This window comes from Theropithecus gelada, chromosome 5, assembly GCF_003255815.1.
Source record: "Theropithecus gelada isolate Dixy chromosome 5, Tgel_1.0, whole genome shotgun sequence".
NCBI lineage: Eukaryota > Metazoa > Chordata > Mammalia > Primates > Cercopithecidae > Theropithecus > Theropithecus gelada.
This window is the reverse complement of record NC_037672.1, coordinates 14,915,442-14,936,541: the sequence shown is the minus strand read 5'-3', so window position 1 is coordinate 14,936,541 and position 21,100 is coordinate 14,915,442. Positions and strand designations below refer to the sequence as shown.

General features: G+C 40.3%; 1 protein-coding gene across 3 annotated transcripts in view; it reads left to right on the top strand.

The window, feature by feature from the left end:
• Nucleotides 1–21,100, top strand: part of PROM1 (prominin 1) — a 116,092-nt gene that overhangs the window by 39,179 nt on the left and 55,813 nt on the right. For 2 of the 3 annotated variants that reach the window (XM_025385920.1, XM_025385921.1), the window contains exons 3-6: nt 5,994–6,049; nt 11,491–11,696; nt 20,095–20,215; nt 21,003–21,066. In XM_025385920.1, coding sequence (XP_025241705.1) covers nt 5,994–6,049; nt 11,491–11,696; nt 20,095–20,215; nt 21,003–21,066 — 447 coding nt within the window. Of the gene's footprint in view, nt 1–5,993; nt 6,050–9,233; nt 9,261–11,490; nt 11,697–20,094; nt 20,216–21,002; nt 21,067–21,100 lie in introns of all 3 variants that reach the window. The other variant, XM_025385919.1, reaches the window with a different exon arrangement.

Here is a 21,100-nt window from a genome sequence, read left to right as displayed (position 1 = left end):
CTTAGTCAAAGATGAGTTTTGATTCACATAAAGAAGATGGATCTCTTATAATACATGGGTCCTGCACAAGGCACGTTTCTTATTTTAGCTTACGTCTGTGGCTCAGACATCTCAACACTCATAAATCGCACACATACGTACGCAGCCTGTTGGAGAAACTCCTGCTGCATGTGCTGTTGATGGAGCCCTGTTGAAGTGTAGTGAGAAAGTGCAAGAGAATCCCACGAAGCTAAGCATCCTGCCAGCGCTATCCCCTGACCTGGGGGGTGTGTGAGAGAGAGACAGAGAGAGAGAGACCCTGAGTTCCAGAACTCGTTTCTGCAGACTTGGCTGCTGGCCGCAGAGGTCCATCCTGAAGTTCACAGGGCTGCTCACTCCCAGGCCACACACCCTGGAGAGGTTGGCAGTCAGAGAGCTACGGACAGAGCAATGGATGGAGAGGCGCAGAACCACGTCCCAGACAGCGTCATGGGGCAACCCATGTGCCCTCAAGGACAGGCTGCCCTTATTTTCTGTACTTTCCGGGCTACAGTACGCATCCCTGCCACCTTCTCAGCACGTGCAGTCCAGAAAAATATCCATTCAAAGTGGAGCTCCCATGATGCTGCCAGGGCTGATTCTCACGCGGGCCTTCAATTCTCAGTCTCTTGCCTTGTGCTTGCAGGACTGTGGCAGTGACTCCACACCAACGTCCTTTCCACCCAGGGCCTGTGGAAGGGAGGTGTTAGTGAACATTTTCCCCCCCAAAAAGCCAAGGCTTAGCTGCGTGTGGTGTGCACGCCTGTGGTTCCAGCTACTCTGGAGGCTGAGGCCAGGAGTTGGAGAGTGCAGTGAGCTATGATGGCGCCACTGCCCTCCAGCCTGGGTGACAGAATGAGATCCCATCTCTATGAAATAAAACAAAAAACAAGAAACGCCAAGACTTGAGTCTGTTGAGTCTGTGTCTCACTGGCTGAAGATGGATGGATTGTCTATTGACTCCTAAACCAAGTTAGTCTGTGTCTCACTGGCTGAAGCTGGATTGTCTGTTGACTTCTAAACCAAGTTATTGGGGTCGAGGGAATATGCTGCTTGTCTCAGACCAGAGGGTCTCACTCACACACTGTAGGTCTCACTCACACACTGTGGGTCTCAGATCCCCTTTAACTCTTAAAAATTATTCAGGGCCCCAAAGAGATTTTGTTTATCAATATTGATCATATTTGAAGATAAAATGGAGAATACCTTAACATATATTTGTCAATTTATTTTAAAAGAAAGATAGTAAACCCTTTCCATAAATAACTTAATTTTGTTAAAAATAACTATGGTTTCCAAAAGCAAAAATCATGAGAAGAGTGGCATCAGTTTTTGCATTTCTGCAGATCTCTTGAACATCTGGCTTAGTGCAAGTCAGCTGGATTTTCATATCTGTATCTGAGCTGGTCCTGTTGAAGTACTGGGTGTTAGCGCGACTGATGTATAGCGTGAAGGTCTGCTCTCACTGAGATACGTAGTTGTAAAACAGAGCCGTATTTTAGTATTCTCTTCAGATAATTGTGCATATTTTACTTTAATACCACACTAAAACTGTACAAGTGCTAGTTTGTAAAAGTTATTTGCAACATGGAATCTGGAACCACATGAATTAGTTTTTTATATTTTGATCTATTAACATCCACTGGTCTGTCTTCCACTGTATTTATTTATTTAAAAAAATTTAAATTTGTATAAATTTATGGGTACAAATGTAATTTTGTGACATGGATAGAGCACATTGTTGTGAAGTCAGGGCTTTTAGAGTATCTGTCACCTGAATAACATACACTGTACCTATGAAGTAATTTTTTATCATCTGCCCTCCTCCCACCTCCCTGTCTTCCACTTTGAATGGATCTTTTTCCATGCAGGATTTTGTGACATGATGCATGAATCATCTGGAAAATATTCAGTCACCGAGTTTTGTACATCTCCTAAATGTGGACATATTTCATTTTATAGTATCAAAAATTCTTTAATATCCTTACTGATCACGTTAGAAAGGCATAAGTACTGGAATGCTGTCAAGCTCATGGTGGTGGATACACATTTTGCAAAATTCTAATTTTTGCTTGAAAGCTCTAATTTTATCATTGGCAACAAATCCCGTCAGTGGCTTCTTAAACTTGCAAACTCCACTTCTTTCATTTTAGAGAAAATGCTGGCCAGACACGGTGGCTCATGCCTGTAACCCCAGTGCTTTGGGAGGCCAAGGTGAGAGGATCGTTTGAGGCCAGGGGTTTAAGACTAGCCTGGGCAACATAGTGAGACCCCATCTCTACAAAAAATAAAAAAAAAAAAAAATTGTGTGTGCATGGTGGCGTGCACTTGTAGTCTAGCTATGCTGAGGGGAGAGGGGGGGATAACTTGAGCCCAGGAGTTCAAGCCTGCAGTGAACCAGATTAAGGGCTGAGATTGGGTATATCCAAGTCTGAATAGTCACAATTTATCTCTCAGTCTTTCTTATTTAGTTTTATTTATTTTTTATTTTTTTGAAGCAGGGTCTCGCTCAGTCACCCAAGCTGGAGTGCAGTGGCATAACTGTGGCTTAGTTGAACTCCTGGGCTCAAATGATCCTCCTACCTCAGCCTCCCACTACAGGTGCATGCCCCCACACTTGGCTAATGTGGGGTCTCACTATGTTACCTAGTTGCCCAGGTTGGTCTCAAATTCCTCGGCTCGAGCAATCCTCTGTCCCTGGCCTCCCACAGTGCTAGGACTACAGGTGTGAGCCACCGCGCCTGCCCATCAACTTTTCTTCCAAGTAAAGATGGTGTTCCATGAAAACTGTGGCTCGTTGAGCTCACAACTTAAAACACTTGCACAAATGCTTTTTGCACATTATCCTTGGATGTGCATGAAAGAGCTTTATGTGTAGTTACCATTTCTTTACACAGGATAATAAAAAGAGCTGTACTCACAGGTTGAAATTTAATAAAAATAATTTTTAATGCTTTATCAAGACCCTTCTTAAGTGTAACTGACTATTGAACATGAATGCCTAATGGGAAAGAATATAATGAGTATTAGCTGCAATCTTGATTTGTGCCAAATCACCTGCATTCTTACCTACCACTGCCTTTGCACCCTAGTGCAAATGTCAACACAACAAAAAAAGCAATTAACATCTTGTGTTTTGACCTCATGGACACCCTGAACGTATCTTGGGGATTCCCATAGCCCATGTTTGGAGACCTGCTGGTTTAGACCCGTGAAGGTCTACCTTTGTGGTGCTGGGCTCACGGCTTCCCCAGTCCACGTGGCCTGAGAGGATGGAAGGAGCAGTTCCCCAAAAGAAATCCGAAGTTTTTCATTTTGTTTTTGTTTGTTTGCTTTGTTTTGTAAGGGAAAAAATAAAAGTGAATGGATATTGAATGGCCAAAACAATAGTCTTCCACACTGCACTCACCATGGATACTGTTCTATAACCTACATTCTCTAAATTCCTTCATATAATAATAGCAGGTATATACCATGTTCCCACTATGTGCCAGGCTTGGTGCTGTTTTGTTTATAAATGTTTTCTCACTTCACCCTTAGTGGTCCTTTGAGAGTAGGGACATCTTATTTTGCAGATGAGGATGTTTGTAGCAGTTATTTACCTACAGACACTCAGTTAAGTGGTGGAGCTTGGATTCGCTTCTAACTCGTTTCTAGGTCAAGATCCCAAAATGCAACATATTATGCTGTGCAGCTAAATATATTTTGATAAATAGATGATTTCTCAGTTTCTAAATCAACAGTAGACTATTTATTTATTTATTTATTTTTATTATACTTTAAGTTCTAGGGTACTTGTGCACAACATGCAGGTTTGTTACATATGTATACATGTGCCATGTTGGTGTGCTGCACCCATTAACTAGTCATTTACATTAGGTATATCTCCTAATGCTATCCCTCCCCTATCCTCCCTCCCCACAACAGGCCCCAGTGTGTGATGTTCCCCACCCTGTGTCCAAGTGTTCTCATTGTTCAATTCCCACCTATGAGTGAGAACATGCGGTGTTTGGTTTTCTGTTCTTGCGATAGTTTGCTGAGAATGATGGTTTCCAGCTTCATCTATGTCCCTACAAAGGACATGAACTCATCCTTTTTTATGGTTGCATAGTATTCCATGGTGTATATGTGCCACATTTTCTTAATCCAGTCTGTCATTGTTGGATATTTGGGTTGGTTCCAAGTCTTTGCTCTTGTGAATAGTGCCGCAATAAACATACGTATGCATGTGTCTTTACAGCAGCATGATTTATAATCCTTTGGGTATATACCCAGTAATGGGATGGCTGGGTCAAATTATATTTCTAGCTCTAGATCCCTGAGGAATCTCCACACTGTCTTCCACAATGGTTGAACTAGTTTACAGCCCCAGAATCTACAAAGAACTCAAACAAATTTACAAGAAAAAAACAACCCCATCAAAAAGTGGGCAAAGGATATGAACAGACACTTCTCAAAAGAAGACATTTATGCAGCCAACAGACACATGACTCTTTCATTCAGTGAAATTTTAAACAGAAGCCTGATCTGTAAAACAGACCAAAGCAATGCTGACTGGTTGAAGGGGAGGTAATCTGTGTTGTCTGAAGGGGATTAGACAGCCTCAGTGTCCCTCTGGTCCTTGGGCGGCCCCCGAGGTACTGTGAAGAAACTATTGGGGTTCCCTGGGTGCATATCAGTTTGAAAATCTCTGTTCCTGTAGCATAATCTTTAAATCTCGCCCATATCTCTGAGTTGTAGAGGAGAAAAGTTGTTTTGCAGAAAGCCTTTTGGGAAAGTGGCTTGCTTTGTTTTCCTGTATGTTAATCGGAACTTTCGCATCATAAAAGGAGTCGATGTAGGGTTTTCGTTTGCGCCCCTCCAGTGGTACATTTCAGGTGTGATGGATATAGTGATAGTAATGCAGCAGCTCCTTCCTGGGGTGAGAGACAGCGTACAGGGTGGCGGGAAGGCACCCGCACAGGAGGAGGAAGACCTGGGCCTTGGTCTGGCCTCCTCACGAATCACTATGTCACCCTCTCTGTCCGTGTCTCAGTTGTCTCATATCATTCTTAGATGGCGGCTCAGGGTTAAGTGGTGGCTCTTAACCTTTTTTTGGTCCCAGGCCTGTGTGAGAATTTGAAAATGCTCTAAATGAATATTTATGGAAAAGTTCAAGTTTGCATTGCATAGTTTTTTGTACACTGCTTGGAGACGGGAAGAGAAGGATTTCCCATGTTAAGAACTCTTGAGTTGGGTTATTTTATTTTATTTTTTTAGATGGAGTCTGGAGTGCAGTGGCGTAATTTCGGCTCACTGCAACCTCCACCTCCTGGGTTCAAGTGATCCTCCCGCCTCAGCCTCCCAAGTAGCTGGGATTACAGGCATGCGCCACCACACCTGGCTAATTTTCGTATTTTTAGTAGAGATGGAGTTTGAGTTTCACCATGTTGACTGGGCTGGTTTGGAACTCCTGACCTCAGGTGATCCGCCTGCCTCTGAGTCCCAAAGTGGTGGGATTACAGGTGTGAGCTGCAGCACCCTGCTGAGTTGGGTTAATTTTAAGATTCCTTTCATCCATTCCTTTGTAAAATATTAATATCAGGCAAATGTGGAATTATTGAAAAATAAATTTCATTTGTGTTTCCAGATAAGAATTAGCAATTTCAGCATAATTTTTATAAATGATTATTAATAAGCTGTATGTGGTTTGCTGGTAAATATTAAAGTGTATTATGATAAATTACTAACTTAAAAATGACAACCCTCTAATTCTGTCCCTGACAAAATAATAAATCAGAAGTATTTGTCTTCTATTCTTGTCTTCTGGCTAGCGTCATTAATTATTTAACTACATTAAGAAATAGGAATAAAATTATAAGAATAATAGAAATATAGTTATAATAATTTGTAAGCATATAAAGATCTTTTTCCAAATACGCATTTTATATTTTTACTGAAAAAATAATTTTACTATTTTGTGGCTTTTTTTCCAGATACTTTGAGAAAAGTCATACAGAACGCACGTGAGTCCAAAATTGATTATGATAAGGTAATTTTTCATTGGTGTATTTATTATTAAAAATATGAAGTATGAGAAAAATTTTGGCTGACTTGAAAGTAAATCTTTAAACAACCAGTTATTCAATCTGCAATTTTAGCAACCTTTTTTGACTAAGAACTTTCATGGAATATTGAACCACCTTACAAATCCCATTTGAACCATAGCAGAAATTTCAAAAGTAGCATTTGAAGAAAGCCTTTCAAGTTGTATGTTATTTAAAAATTAAAAACTACGGCCGGGCGCAGTGGCTCACGCCTGTAATCCCAGCACTTTGGTAGGCTGAGGTGGGCAGATCACGAGGTCAGGAGTTTGAGACCAGCCTGGCCAATATGGTGAAACTCTGTCTCTACTAAAAATACAAAAATTAGCCGGGCGTGGTGGCACTCGCCTGTAGTCCCAGGTACTCGGGGAGCTGAGGCAGGAGAATTGCTTGAACCCGGGAGGCAGAGGTTGCAGTGAGCCGAGATGGTGCCATTGTACTCCAGCCTGGGTGACAGAGTGAGACTCCGTCTCAAAAAATAAATAAATAAATAAAGTAAACAAAAAGTAAAATTTCTTCAAAAAGCAATATTACACTACTTTTCTTTTAGCTGAGGGATGAGAACTCCCTCGTTAAGTAGAATTGTTTGAAAATTCCTAGAGATGGTGACAGTGTACTCTGTTATAAAACATCGTTCGTTGAAAAGTAGCTTTGCATTTGTACAAGGTTTATGAATCTCTTACTGTGTGAGTACATGGCTAGAATTGAAGGAAGGTGGAGATAAGGATGATAGCCTTTGGTCTCAAGAGGCTAGAAGACAGATAGCAGGGACCTTATCTAGTTAATGTAACGAGGATCATGCAAGGGCAGAGCCGGGGGGATGGGTGGTCGCTCTGCTCACATTCCAGGCTTCAGGAACCATGTGAGCAAAGAGGTCAAGGTATGAAAGAAGCAGGCCCCTGGCAAGAGGGAGAGAAAAAAAGGTAAGATGGGACTTGATCCTGGGAGGACCTTGAACATCTCCCTGGAGTGAGTCCATAGTATTTTCAGAAAGTATCAAGGCTCCTTGCATTTTTCTGCTTATTACCCAAGGTGCTGCCAGTGCACTCCTCTGCAACTGCCTACCTAAACACACAAGTGGTCTTGATTCTGGTGTGTTATGAGTGTAGGTTGCCCATGAAGCAAACAGACAAAAGTGTGTAGCACTGAATATTAGACAATAAAAAATAGTTAAATGTGTTTGCCAGGTTCTCAGTCCTTCTCAGTAAGTAAAGCACTTTGTTCCTTCCTTTCCTGGTTTGAAGGTGGTTATCAGGCTAACCATAAGCAGATGTACAGGTGGACGTTTTTTACTGGCCTGCACAATAAATCTGAACGCTAGTGTTTCCGGCACGGGGGAGGGCAGTTCCCTCTTGCCCAGTGAATCATTACCTCAGATACGGTAGTTACAAATGGCCTCATCATATTTTTAATTTGCAAGAAAATTATACTCAAGAGAAAAGTAAATGCAGAAGCTGAAGAGGAAAGCCTTATCCAGAGGCTGTTTCCATTCAGCAAGGGAAGACGGTGTGGAAGATCAACTGAGCTGTTCCCAGGGCACACAGCCTTCCCCAGCACTGTGGAAAGCATTTTCATTCCTCAGTGCCACAGGCTTCATTTATATCTCCCAAACGTGATTGCCACGTCGGCCTGCATCTCTAGGGGGAAGAAAATGACTGTTGCTTTTATATTTATATTCAAAATTAGCATAATATGCTTAGCCAGCCTGAATGCCAACCAAGGAATGGAGTAGGGGCAGTGCTTCAGTGGGATCTGGGACTTGGAGGACAAAGTCTTGAGACCCTTAGTTGGCCTTGAGGAACCTGCGAGCCTGAGCTGGAGCTGGGCTGCCACTGACCCTGGCAGTGTCTTTGTGCTTGACTTGGTATTAGATTTGGCACTCCCATAACCTTGGTTTATACACCTGGCTCCTGTTCTCTTTCCTTGCCTTTGCAAATGAATAAAAACTCTGGGTGAGGGTGCAGTGGAGAGAAGATGCAGAACTGAACCCACATGAATGAGCTGAATCCTACTCTGGATGTGGAACTGGACCACACTTTCTACCATTATCCAAAGAAAGGGGTTTAGTGAAGCACAGGCACCCAAGGAGCCAGGCCACATCTGGAGGAAGGTTTTCTGACTAGATTTAGTCTGATAAAGGCTGGGTGTGTTGGTTTGTTTCCCCCTGAAGCAGACCCTAAGCCGATAACTCCAGGGCAAGTCATTTGTTTGGAAGCCTCAGGGAACACAGATTCCTGGTCTTACCCATATCTTCTGACTCATGTGCTCTAGCAGAGGAGCCCAGGAGTCAGTGTTTTTCTTTAACACACACGGTGAGGTGCAACTTTATGTCTGGTGAGCTTGGGAGCTTGTGCCCTGGTTGGTACCAAGCCTGCGTGTCCCCTCCCCAAGAAAGGGAGCCTGGGATCATTTCAAATGCCCCGTGTGACCCCAGAGGCAGCTATATCTGAACTGCCCCCCAGTCCCCGTGTTTTGGGTACCTCATTTAAAAGTGATTCCCATCACAAATGTTGTTCCCTCAGATCTGCCAGCTGAGGCAATAGTTTCTAAACCTTTAGATTTCCTGGACCAGAATATTTCAAAAAAGTGATCTAGAAAATGACATAGAGCCACCTAATTTTATTTGGTCACAAAAGGACATTTAAAATCAAACATTGAGATGTTTGGAATAAAAATGGTGGGAATCCGTTGATCGCTTTAAGCACAGGAATAGCACCATCAGATTTTTATTTTAGAAAAGGGCACTTGGGAAGATGCTGCCATTGGTTATGGAGTTCTCAGATCTGATTCTCTATTTTATGAAGATCACATGGTTAGTGTGTTAAGCATTGATAACTTCCCCTCTAATTCTCCTTTTCGTAACCGATTAGCATACAGATTAAGAACCTTTTGGGAAATCCAAATGTAAATGCAAATGTGAATTTCAGAACTCAAAGTAACTTAAACCACTGTTTCTTGAATTCACACTCAAGTTTTATATTCCTTTCTCGTACTTATCCTTCTATCACCCGATTTCCTCCTTGTGGAATATGAGCGTTCTTGGTTATGGTTGATCACTCACAACTTTTTCTGTCTGTTTTCTTGATGCATGCTGCCTCTGCCAAAATTCCTCACCTGCGTTGACTTCTACAGCCAGAAACTCTAATCTTAGGTCTAAAGGTAAAGTCCTTGTCTGCTATTTCAAGTTGCTCTTTAAAAGCCTTTCTGTTCTTCACCATCATCCTCACTGTGAAAATGTTTAAATGATCCATTTCATTTATATTTTTACCATCACTTTTAACCTTCTCTTTTAAGCAAGATATCTCTGTAATATTTAGATGTTGATCTTCAACATAATCAACAAAGCACTGGAAGATCTTGGTGTATCAAAAAACAGTGTAAATAGTGACAGTCCTTCATCTAGTCAGCCTAGATGTGAACTCTTGAAATATCCTGTCTTGTTCCTGATACTGCCTGATGTTTAGTCAGTAACACTAGAAAGGCTGTGTATCAAATGTACAATTTGTATTTAAAGCTAAAATTAGTGCAAATTGTATTTAAACCTAAAACATTTCAATATATCTTGTCTCCTGGGTTTGGGTTCAGTGTCTCCTGGAATTCAGAAAGCATTTACGTTTCTTTAAAATAGTAAACAATTTAGAATATTTGCTGAGAAATGATGGAAAAATACGTAAGTAAGAGTTTGGAAGGTCTGGGCTGGTTTCTTAACTGGCAAGTGATGTTGGTCCTCGAGGAAGGGTTAAGTCAGCTAATAATGCCTCTTCGTGGACACGGAATGGGGGTTAACTTAAGCGTGAGCCCGTACTTGATGAACGCAGCAAAATCCAGCCACTTTCTTTTTTTTTTTTAGCAATTTAATCTTAATATGGAAGTAGGTAATATTCAAGCGCCAGATGCACCAGATTTACTAGTCTTGAGCATTTGCTCATAGCGTTAACTACCGTTTGTTGAATATCTACTGTGTGCTGGGCACTTGGCTAGTTGTTTTCACATGCAGTCGTTCAGTTATTTGTCCCTCACAATATGTTTATGAGGTTAATGCTAATGTGATACCATCCAGTTTAGGGACCTGGAAGCCCCCGCTGGGATGTAAAGCAGGTCGCTCCTCCAAGACATCACATTTGCTCCCAGGAGCAAGACGTTGTGTTTTATTTTCCTTTGCTCAGCTTGGCTTAAGAATTTGCAGCTGTCTAGATTGTCCATTTAGTTGCAAACTGCCAACTTGCAATTTTCTGCCATTCTTTAGAAATGTAAGCAGCTACATGCATGAATTGGAATGATATCAAGTTTCATCATCTAGTTGCATTAATTTTCGTTTATCCCAGAATAAAGTCAGCAGTGATTATGAAAAGAGGTTTAGGTCACATGATTGTATCTGGAAATTGTGCTGTTCCTAGGAACTCAGGAACTGTCTGAGACACAGACTGCCGAGGTCGGTCCTTCACCGTGGATCTGACTCCTGGGCATGGCATGAGAAGCACCTTACATGTCTACTCAGTACCTGGTCCTTTGTCACATTATTTCTAATCATGCATTATCTCTAATTTTCACAATGACTTGACAAGGTACGTATTATTATTTCCAGTGTGTTAGTGGAGAAACTCACTGACTGGCCTGTGTTTAACGTGCCTGACTTAGAGTCTGAGCCTTTTTTCTAAATTAAGATACATTCCAGATTCTTGTGTAACTGTTTGCCGGCCAATCTAAAGTGCTTTGAGTCTTTCACTTCTATTTGTGCAGTTTTCCTGGTGTAAAGCACCTTATATGTAGATTATTTGTTATGCAAGTACTCCTGCCAAGATTTATTGATCCATTTAAAAACAAACAAAATACCTTTGGGGTTAAAATTAAACCGTTTGCAGCTCAAACTAGCATTTAGTTATCTTCCTAGGGGTTGAAGGACATCTTCCAGTAACCACTTGGCCCTATATTCGATAACTCAATTTTCTGCTTCCTCTGTTTCAAAAAGGAGCTTCAAAATGGAATATATATATATATATATATATATATATTCAGATTCAACTAATGATGGCAGATACATTAAAAAAACAAAACATGGTCAGGCGCGGTGGCTTACACCTGTAATCCCAGCACTTTGGGAGGCTGAGGCAGGTGGATTGCTTGAGGACAGGAGTTCAAGATCAGCCTGGACAACATGGTGAAACCCTGTCTCTACTAAAAATACGGTACTTGGGAGGCTGAGGCCTGAGACTCGCTTGAACCCAGGAGGCAGAGGTTGCAGTGAGCTGAGATCACACCACTGCACTCCAGCCTGGGCAACAGAGCGAGACCCTGTCTCAAAAAAAAAAAAAGACCTTTGTACACCGTGGAATGGTCTACGTATTATTTCGTGTTACAATATGTGCTGTTTCTTCTATTTGAATTGCAGATTATCTACTATGAAGCAGGGATTATTCTATGCTCTGTCCTGGGACTGCTGTTTATTATTCTGATGCCTCTGGTGGGGTATTTCTTTTGTATGTGTCGTTGCTGTAACAAATGTGGTGGAGAAATGCACCAGCGACAGAAGGAAAATGGACTCTTCCTGAGGAAGTGCTTTGCAATCTCCCTTTTGGTGATTTGTATAATAATAAGGCAAGTAGAATCTTGGACAACAACTGATTGTGTTTTAGGTTGATGAAGAGTGTCTCATATTTTAATGGTTAAACCATGAGTTTAAAACTAAACAAAATAGCAACAATGAAAAAAATATCCCACAAAACAGAAAAAGGAGAGCACAAGTGCTTGTCTAGAGTGATTCGAAAGGATCTCATTAGCACCAGACATTAGCGTTGTAATGAAGCTGCCCCAACTGAGCTGATGAGCCAGCGTTTTGGTATTTTTTTCCTTTTGAAGGTATCCTGAGAAATCTTGGACTGCAGAAAGGATTTACTTTCCAGCACAGCAGACTCCTCTTAATTAGCTCTTTGCAGACAGGCAGCATGTAGAAAGGAGAGATGGATCTGCAAGTTGATTTGCTAGTTGAGTCCAAAGGAATCGTGATGGACAGATGCAGTCCCTGAATTTGGAAATTTGAGAATATTGTAGAATGCAATTGACTTTCTAATAATAAACCCATTTTTCTTATATGTGCTGTTCATCCGCTACCCTCTCTTGAAGTCTGGAACACACTTCATGATTTAGGGTGTTTCTGCTGCAGCTTCTGCTGCTTTCAAAAGTTTTCCAGTTGACTGGCAGATCAGAAATACATTGCTTTTAAGATGACGTTTTTTCGAGTCCAAATTAGACTGCTCATCTGAAGAATGTGCACCACAACACATTCTTGGTTATTGTTCCGCATTTCCTCATTCATTCCACCACTGTTTCATGAAGCAACAAAAATAAATGTGCCTATGACGTGAAGGCACAGCAAGGGTTGGCCAACAGCCTTCTCTTTGTCGTTTCTCCAAACACCACATGTGCTCAGTAGCCGTAAGATTTTTTTCAAGTTTTACTAAGGAAGTAATATTCAGGAATTTTAGCTGAAAACAGTCAGTCCTATGAGTTGGAGTTCCAGCTGCAAACCCAAGAAGGAAAGTCTTTAAGTGCGGCCACCAGCAGGGGTCTGATAAGATGTGTGGCTTAGGGTGGCCACTCATTGAAATGCAGTGTACCCATTGGAGAGGACTGGGCAGCTCCGGTTTTGTTGATACCAAACAGTCACCATGACAGATGAAGTGAAAAAAACAGGTTGCAGACCATGTGTAGAACATGGTAACTATGTTAAAAAAAAGAAAAGAAAAAAAAAGATGAGGAAGGAGACACAAGCACTTGGTCATATTTGTACAGAGTGGATGGGATGTGAAAGGGTTGAAAAGCAACTGGCAACAGTGGTTGCCTCTGGGAAGGAAATTGAGGGTTGTGGAGGGGAAGGAAGGAAAGTCATTTCTTGCTGTAGCTGAGTTTTTGTCTCTTTTGATTATGTACCAGGCTCAGGTATTACCTATTGAATTAACTTAACTAAAACTTGAACAATGACAAAAAAAATATTCACAACAGACAAAGGCCAATGCATTACCACTTACTCCAGGGCAGTGATTATTTAAGCAAAGACATACTTTTGCTGATAATAGTGGAATAATCGACCGACCTTAACTATATATATGTGTGTAAACAGGATCCAAGTGAATGTGTTAGCTGACTTCATGCACTGTTGGTTAGCCTGAGAGTTACTTGTTTTTTCTCCATGACGTTGGGGTGTGGGCATCTCTGTCTGTCAATCTCTTTCTCTCTCTCTCTCTCTCTCTCTCTTTCTTTTCTTCTCTTTTCTATTTTCTGTCTCTCCTTGCCTCTCTGTATTTTTCTGTCACTGTCTGTCTCCTTCTCTGTGTCTCCAAAAATCATTTGATCCTTACTGTTTTTTTTCATATTTGATCTTGAGAGGCAGTTTGGGATCAGGTCAGTAGCGATCATTGCAGATGTGCCTGTCTGTCTCTCCTTTATATTTGATATACTCTAAGGAATGCACAGACTCCTAGTTGTTGGGGTAGTTACCTCCTTTTCAGCTACCAGAAGAATCTCAGTTACAGCCCTGAAACCTGTCAAACCCACCAGAGATCCCTGTGTGTTTCCCGTAAGCCTGAAACTTACATGCCGCATTTGTCTGGACACTTGCACAGCGATGTTTACCCACTCCATACACCCTGGACCTCAAAGATGAGATTCAGATGTGAAAGCATCATCTGAAAATATTGCCCTTCGGGCTTCTTGTTAGAGTGATTACTTACTTAACAAGTTAATAATTTTCACTTGATGTCAATACATAGCCATAATTTCAGGAAAATTCTTGATTGAATGTAGTTATTTATTTACCTGAATTAAATGTTTACATGTGTAATAATGGGTTTCCAATATTTTGAGTTTCTTTCCTTTTTTGAAACAGAGTCTCGCTGCGTCATCTAAGCTGGAGTGCAGTGGCGCTATCACGGCTCACTCCAACCTCTGCCTCCTGGGTTCAAGTGATTCTTGTGCCTCAGCCTTCTGAGTAGCCAGAATTTTACAAGCATGCACCGCCAGGCCTGGCAAATTTTTGTATTTTCAGTAGAGATGGGATTTCACCATGTTGGCCAGGCTGGTCTCAAACTCCTGGCCTCAAGTGATCTGCCTGCCTAGACCTCCCAAAGTGCTAAGATTACAGGCGTGAGCCACCGCGCCTAGCCACTACATTGGGTTTCTTTTTTAAAATTGAACTTTCATTTGCATTACATATAATTATGTGTTATGCATGTTATAGTTCACTCTCAGCTGACTTAGTTATTTACATTATGTTGAAAATGCCAAAATATATCAACAGTAAAGCTACAAAGTAAAAAATAAACTTGGCTTCCATTTATGTATAAAATGAAAGCTACCATTTTGTTAATTCTTCAGAATTCAGACCTATCAAATCAATATATGTTTTTTTCTAAGTATATTTTAATTTAGAAAATTCTTTTAAAAAAATGCATGCTGTGATTCTATACCCTCCTACACACTCAGTTAAAACCATTTTTTCCCACCCAAGTAAAACATTAATGTGAAAATTGTAATTTCAGATTTCAATATAATTAAACCAAAATTGATCAACTGTTTGAGATTGTGACAAAACTAAAACTAATTTGATTTCACGTAGCACATTGAATTTATATATAAATTATAAATAGGCTTAAATGAGAGTAGTATGTGAATTTTTTTTCTCACTTTAAATTCTGATGAGAATTTAAGCTTCTTTGCCTTGAACTTTTTGATTTACGGTAACGATTTTGATGGCTTCCTTTTGAAATCCCCACTGGTTTGCAAATACCTTAAACATGAGTTGCATAATACCTACATATTGTTTGCAAGTAATCCAAGCTAGCCAGGAGGATTAAAGACCTGGGGAAAGTTAAGATTTCTACATTATGAGCAGCTAGACAGGAGAAGAAAGAATGTCAACAAAATCAGAAGATTAGATAAAAATAAGAAGGAAAAGAATGTCAACAAAATTGGAAGGCAGAAAGGGAAAGAAAGTTCAATTAGGTACCCTAGAACTTAAAGTATAATAAAAAAAAAGGGCGGGGGGGAAGAAAGGAAGTGGAGGAAAAGATAGGAGAGTGGACTCTCTCTTGTTTAATGCAGGGCCTCTAGCTGACATTGACTTCAGTGCAGATTGGACACTACTGAGAAATCATCTTTGCATATGATTTTTAAAAAATTCTTTCAGAAACCCAGAGCAGTCCACCTGCCTTTTATTGGACTCTGTCATTTTTGTGGCTCAAAATGTTACAATTAAACGCAGTTGGTTTTCAAGTTAGTTTTGAGCATCCTTTTTTATTTTAAAAAATGTAAATCTTTTCTTTAGGGGGAGAAGGGAAGACATAGGTGTTAAGGAGAAAGATTCCCTAGCAGATGTGCAATCTACGTGGGCATGTTCTTTCTCTGAGCGTTCCCAGAGGCAGCTGTGGAATGTGAGAATTCCGTAGACACTGACATATGTTTATGCAGTCTGTTTGACCATCAGCACAAGATCGAATTTCCACCTCTCACTGTAGACTGTTAAGCAGATGTGTCTTACTCCAGAAAGAGCCAAGTTTCTTCTCCTTTCTGTCTCTTTGCTTGTCACCACTGCATTTCTCATAAAGGTTATGGAAGAAAAAAAACAACCATGGCTTGACTTCCTCTGTATGTTTTTAAGTTTCTGAGTATGATAAGCCAACTTTGCTAAGAATTCCCATGGTGAATTGAATTCCAGTCATTTTCAGGAAGCTGGCTGTTTTCAAAGTTCATTTTATACTGGGATGTGATTGCCAATTCCTGACTGGGAGGCTACAAGGTTGTAGAAAAGAGATTGAGCTAGATATAGCAGTCCTGAAAATCGTGAAACTTTCTTCATGTGAATGACCTGTGGTTACTTACAGTTTAAATGTAATTTTTTTTTTTTTAATAAGAGATCAGTTATAGACTGAAAGCATTTATTTGGCTTTCTTTGACTAATTTTTATTAAATCAGTAGAAATTAGTAGGAACAATAAAGTTACAAGTTTCAAAGTAAAGGTTTAAAAGTAAGGTTTAGCCTTACTCTATAAAAAGCTTATTTACTTGTAAGTATATATGTGAGAAAATTAGTTTTTCCATAATAAAATATAGAAGATGTAAGGCTATAAAAATAAAAATTCCTATCTTCTGCTAAAAATTCCAAGAGATTTTATTGTACTGCTTAAAAGCATATGTTTTTGGTTGTTTAAAGGCATTTATGTCAAATGCCAGAGAACTGATATTCACTGAAATATTATTTCCTTTTTGTGTTAGGTAAATGTCTCTTAGTATCCTTATATTCTAATAATCAACTGCTGATTGTTCAAATAAAAATATTTATTCACATACCTTTTTTTGCTCAAAAAATACATTGAACAACAGGGAGTGTCTAAATCAATACCTCAAAGCATAATTTCTTTATTCTCTATTTGTGTTTGAACAGAAGGTTTAAATTTCAGATTGCAAATGGAGACCATCAGTTGGTCTGCATAGTATTTAAAATTTTTTTTGTTAGTTGCTAATATTTAAAAATTGGGAGATCTCACATCAGAATCCAGATTCCCAGATTTTTGTGGAAAATGGGAAGATATGGTAATATTTATCTGCCATCATGGTGGTGCTTTTGACACCTACAGATTAGCTGCTCTTCCAGCCCATTTTTGATCTCCCAGCTTCCAGGACCCCATGCTACCCAATTTTTCCTTAATGCTTTCTGCCTGCTTACATAGGCATTAGAACTTAAATACAAAATTTACTTTGTGCATTAGTTTGAAAATCAGCCTTGAAAATCACTAACTTCTACTCTATAATTATGCTTAGTACAGTTTTTTTTTCTTTTTCTCTTTATTAATGGGGTCTTGCTATATTGCCCATGCTGGACTTGGAACTCCTGGGCTCAAGTGATTATCCCATCTCAGTGTCCCAAGTAGCTAGGGCTACAGGCATGTGCCACCACACCCAGCTTAGTATGGCTTTTTACAAAAATTCTCAGTGCTTTAATTTTAATTAGCTCTATTATTGATTAGTAGAAATGTAGGTCTAAAATACGTAGCATTGAAATCCAGTGTTGTATTGAAATGTTGTATTGCAATTCGTTTCATTGACTGATGATCTTGTGAGTAAGGACATTTATTCAATAAAGGCACAAAGACAGTTTCTGACTCACACTTCAGACATATGGCCAGTCTTCTAAATAGACCAAATGAAACCAAAGTTCGACCCCTAAACTCACCTTCATGGAGCACCCAGTGTGGACAAGACTGCATTATACAAAGTTAACAAAGAATTAGTTTCCACCTCTTTTTAGGAAAATTAAACATAGATAAGAATAAAGACAAATTAGAGTGTGAAGTGAGACATACCCCATCAGAATTAAAGGGAGAGCCTCTGGGAGTTCAAGGAGGTTCTTCTCCCTTCTGGGGATGAGTGGAGGGGTCAGTGTGGGTCAAGCGAAAGTGGACTTGGACTGGTTCTTTTTACCAAGTTCACTTTGACTTCTTATATCTGGAATCTGATGAGTGAATAAAATAATTTGGACATGCTGGGAAGAGAGAGCAAGGATCCCCATTGTGAACCTCAGGTATGTTCAGATGGTGATCCTGACTCATCATGGTCTAGAATGTTGTGAATTTGGCATGGTAGCAAGCTCCAGGTGCATTGCTATGACTCAGCTTTTGTGTGCATGTGTGTGTGTGTGTGTGTGTGTGTGTTTCTTCACAAAACTCCAAAATCATTATTTTGAGTCATTTGACCTCTTTTGGCATGAGTGCCTGAGTTAATGACTCTTATTGCTATGGTGCGTCGGCTCCTAAAATACCAATGCAAATTTAGGACAAATTATAAGGCAGTCATTCCGAATGGGACAGAATATTGTTAACATTTATTTTATAAGTTTACCATTGGAATTAAACCAAACTTAAAAATCTTAGAGAACGTGTACATCCAGTACTGCTCTCCTTTACAGCTTGAGAAGCACTTATCTAATCTGAGTTAGATTGGATCTAATTTATCTAATTACACCTAAAGATCTAAACTGACCTTTTCAGTTTGGAGGTACCAACTGAAGTCCACAGAAAGAAAGTTATTTTCTCTGGCTTGTACAGTACGGTGGTGGCAGGACAGGACCCAGAACCCAAATCTGGTGTCCCTAATCTAGTACTCACTACACTGCAACTTGTTAACCATAAGAAACATTCCTCAACGTTGTATTATATAGACTTTTTTGGAGCACTGTGGGAAACCTAATGGACATATGTTATACTGCTATGGAAAAGTATGTTTTTTTGTTGTTTTTTTTTGAGACGGAGTCTCGCTCTGTCGCCCAGGCTGGAGTGCAGTGGCCGGATCTCAGCTCACGGCAAGCTCCGCCTCCCGGGTTTACGCCATTCTCCCGCCTCAGCCTCCCGAGTAGCTGGGACTACAGGCGCCCGCCACCGCGCCCGGCTAGTTTTTCGTATTTTCAGTAGAGACGGGGTTTCACCGTGTTAGCCAGGATGGTCTCGATCTCCTGACCTCGTGATCCGCCCGTCTCGGCCTCCCAAAGTGCTGGGATTACAGGCTTGAGCCACCGCGCCCGGCCGGAAAAGTATGTTTTGAAACCAGTAATGAAACGATGCTCCTTGGAATGTATTTATACTATAAGTGGGGTGAATAACTGTCCCCATTTACCCAGGATGGAGAAGTTTCCTGGGGACATGGGATTTTAGGTGCCAAAAATGAGATGTTTAGTCATCCTACCCGTAATTATACGCACAAATAAAGCCTCAAGACATTGCTTTTGCTGAAGAGGCAATGTATCGATTTTCTCCATCTGATATGTTTTTCAAGTTTGCCTATTATTTGCAAAACTTACTTCTAAAACCATATCTACATCTTCCATTGGATGATTACAAACTAACAAGTTTGTTACTTGCTTCTGCAGGTAAAATAATTCACCTATGTTTATGTAATTCCTTACTGCCATCTAGTGGCCAGATTCAACCGAACCTTGGCAATTAGCACCTTCTAATTTTAACTATTTATTCAAAGGCTTTGCCACAAAAACAGGCCAATTGGTCAAATTATTTTAAGTCAAAGGATTATTAGTAACTAGTCAACAGTAAGAGCCCTTAAAAATTATTACATTAGACATTTTAGATGGCTTGAAAAAAGACGTTTTGTTTTTTTTCACATAGAGAAGACTTTCCTGCAAGATGCCTTTCATAGGGTGTTTTTGAAGCTTTTTTTGAAGTATATTTCACATGGAGGAAAGTGTCCTTTTCACAAGTACGTATGCATAAGTGTCCATGAAGTGAATCCACCCATGAACAGGGTACTCTGCCATTCCACCCCTGCTCTGGGCATAACCGCTGACTTCTAGCACCACCGTTTCACTTGTTTTGCATTTTCCGTAGATGAAATAATATGTAGGTGCTCCGTTGCATGCGGTTTCTCACACAGCATTTTAATGCTAAGGTAACTCATGTTTCTTTCCAACCTGGACAATACAGACACTAACAGACAATTAGAGAAACCAAAAACCTTAGAAGCTCCAAGTACTCTTGTCATTTTGATGTTTTTTTCTATAGTCTTTTTTGGGGGGTCAGGGAGCAGAAGTATGTGTGTGTGTTCACATGCATGCATATGTTCACACAGGAGGGTGTGTACACACATTCACATGAGGACAGGAATGGGACTGGATCATGCATGCTGCCTTATAACCTTTTTCCACCTATTTCCTCCACAATTTGTTGTGAACATTGTTCCATTGATGAGAGTCATTTTGAACAGAATGGAGATTTGCCTCCTCTGAGAGAACTGAGTCCTGTTTTGTAGCCCCTACGTGTGTGGTGGTTTGACTGTGGGATGGCGGTGGGAAGGCTGTGGCAGGAGAGGGCAGCTGGAGAGGAAAGGCCAGTCCTTCTGCGGGCTCCTCCCTGACTCCTGCTCTGCTGCCTGGACCTGGACAAAGAACCATGGACCATGCAGTAAATGCTCTTCCTTTTCTCTGCCTTTTCCTGCAGCATTGGCATCTTCTGTGGTTTTGTGGCAAATCACCAGGTAAGAAGCCGGATCAAAAGGAGTCGGAAACTGGCAGACAGCAATTTCAAGGACTTGCGAACTCTCTTGAATGAAACTCCAGAGGTAAAGACTATGATCTCTATGTACTGCGATGCTTTGTATTTTTGGCTTTTTGGAGTTCCTGTGTATATTTGGAATCTCATTCGAAACTTCTAGAAACACAGTGCATCAGCGTAGACTGGTGTTATCTATTAATGTCCTGGATGAATAAATAAAACCCCAGAAAGTGATTTTCAAAAGAGTACAAAAGCCGAATTTCAGAATTGGTATTTTAATTTTATTAATAGCTTAAATTACAGTATGTATTATAAAAGGACTTAACACTTCTAAGGCTTTTATGATTTTTTTTAAAAAGAAAAGTTTTGAGACCCTATTATCCTTTCTTTTTGGCTGTATAGTTAACGTTCCATCACTTGCACAAAGTTACTCTTGTAATGAAACCATCCAGCTTTATAAACATCCATTTACTGATGTCTGCATAGGTATGTCAAATTCCTTGGGAAGGACATGCACACATACTCACGGACACACAGATTGTCTTTAGAGAAGGCCAATAGGATGGTTGAAGGGTGGAGATGGGAGAGGAGGTTCCCTTTCTTCTGTACTCCAGAGGCATGTTGATGAATTACATCTTCAGAACATCGTTTTAAAAAGTGTCTGAGCAGGAAGCAGCCTAAATGTGTGGTGCTCATGGGTTCCAACTTGTCAGAGAGTAGAAAAGTCTCTAAGAGCTTGCTGGTTACCTCAAAATGCTCTGATTCAGGAAAATTTTTGTATATTAAATCTCTTTTTGTCCTTTTATTGCCTTTGGACCTTAGAAGGGAAGGTTTCACAGAATGTTCTTTTTCAGCAAATCAAATATATATTGGCCCAGTACAACACTACCAAGGACAAGGCGTTCTCAGATCTGAACAGTGAGTACAATTTAAAGTTGCTTCATATTTTTTT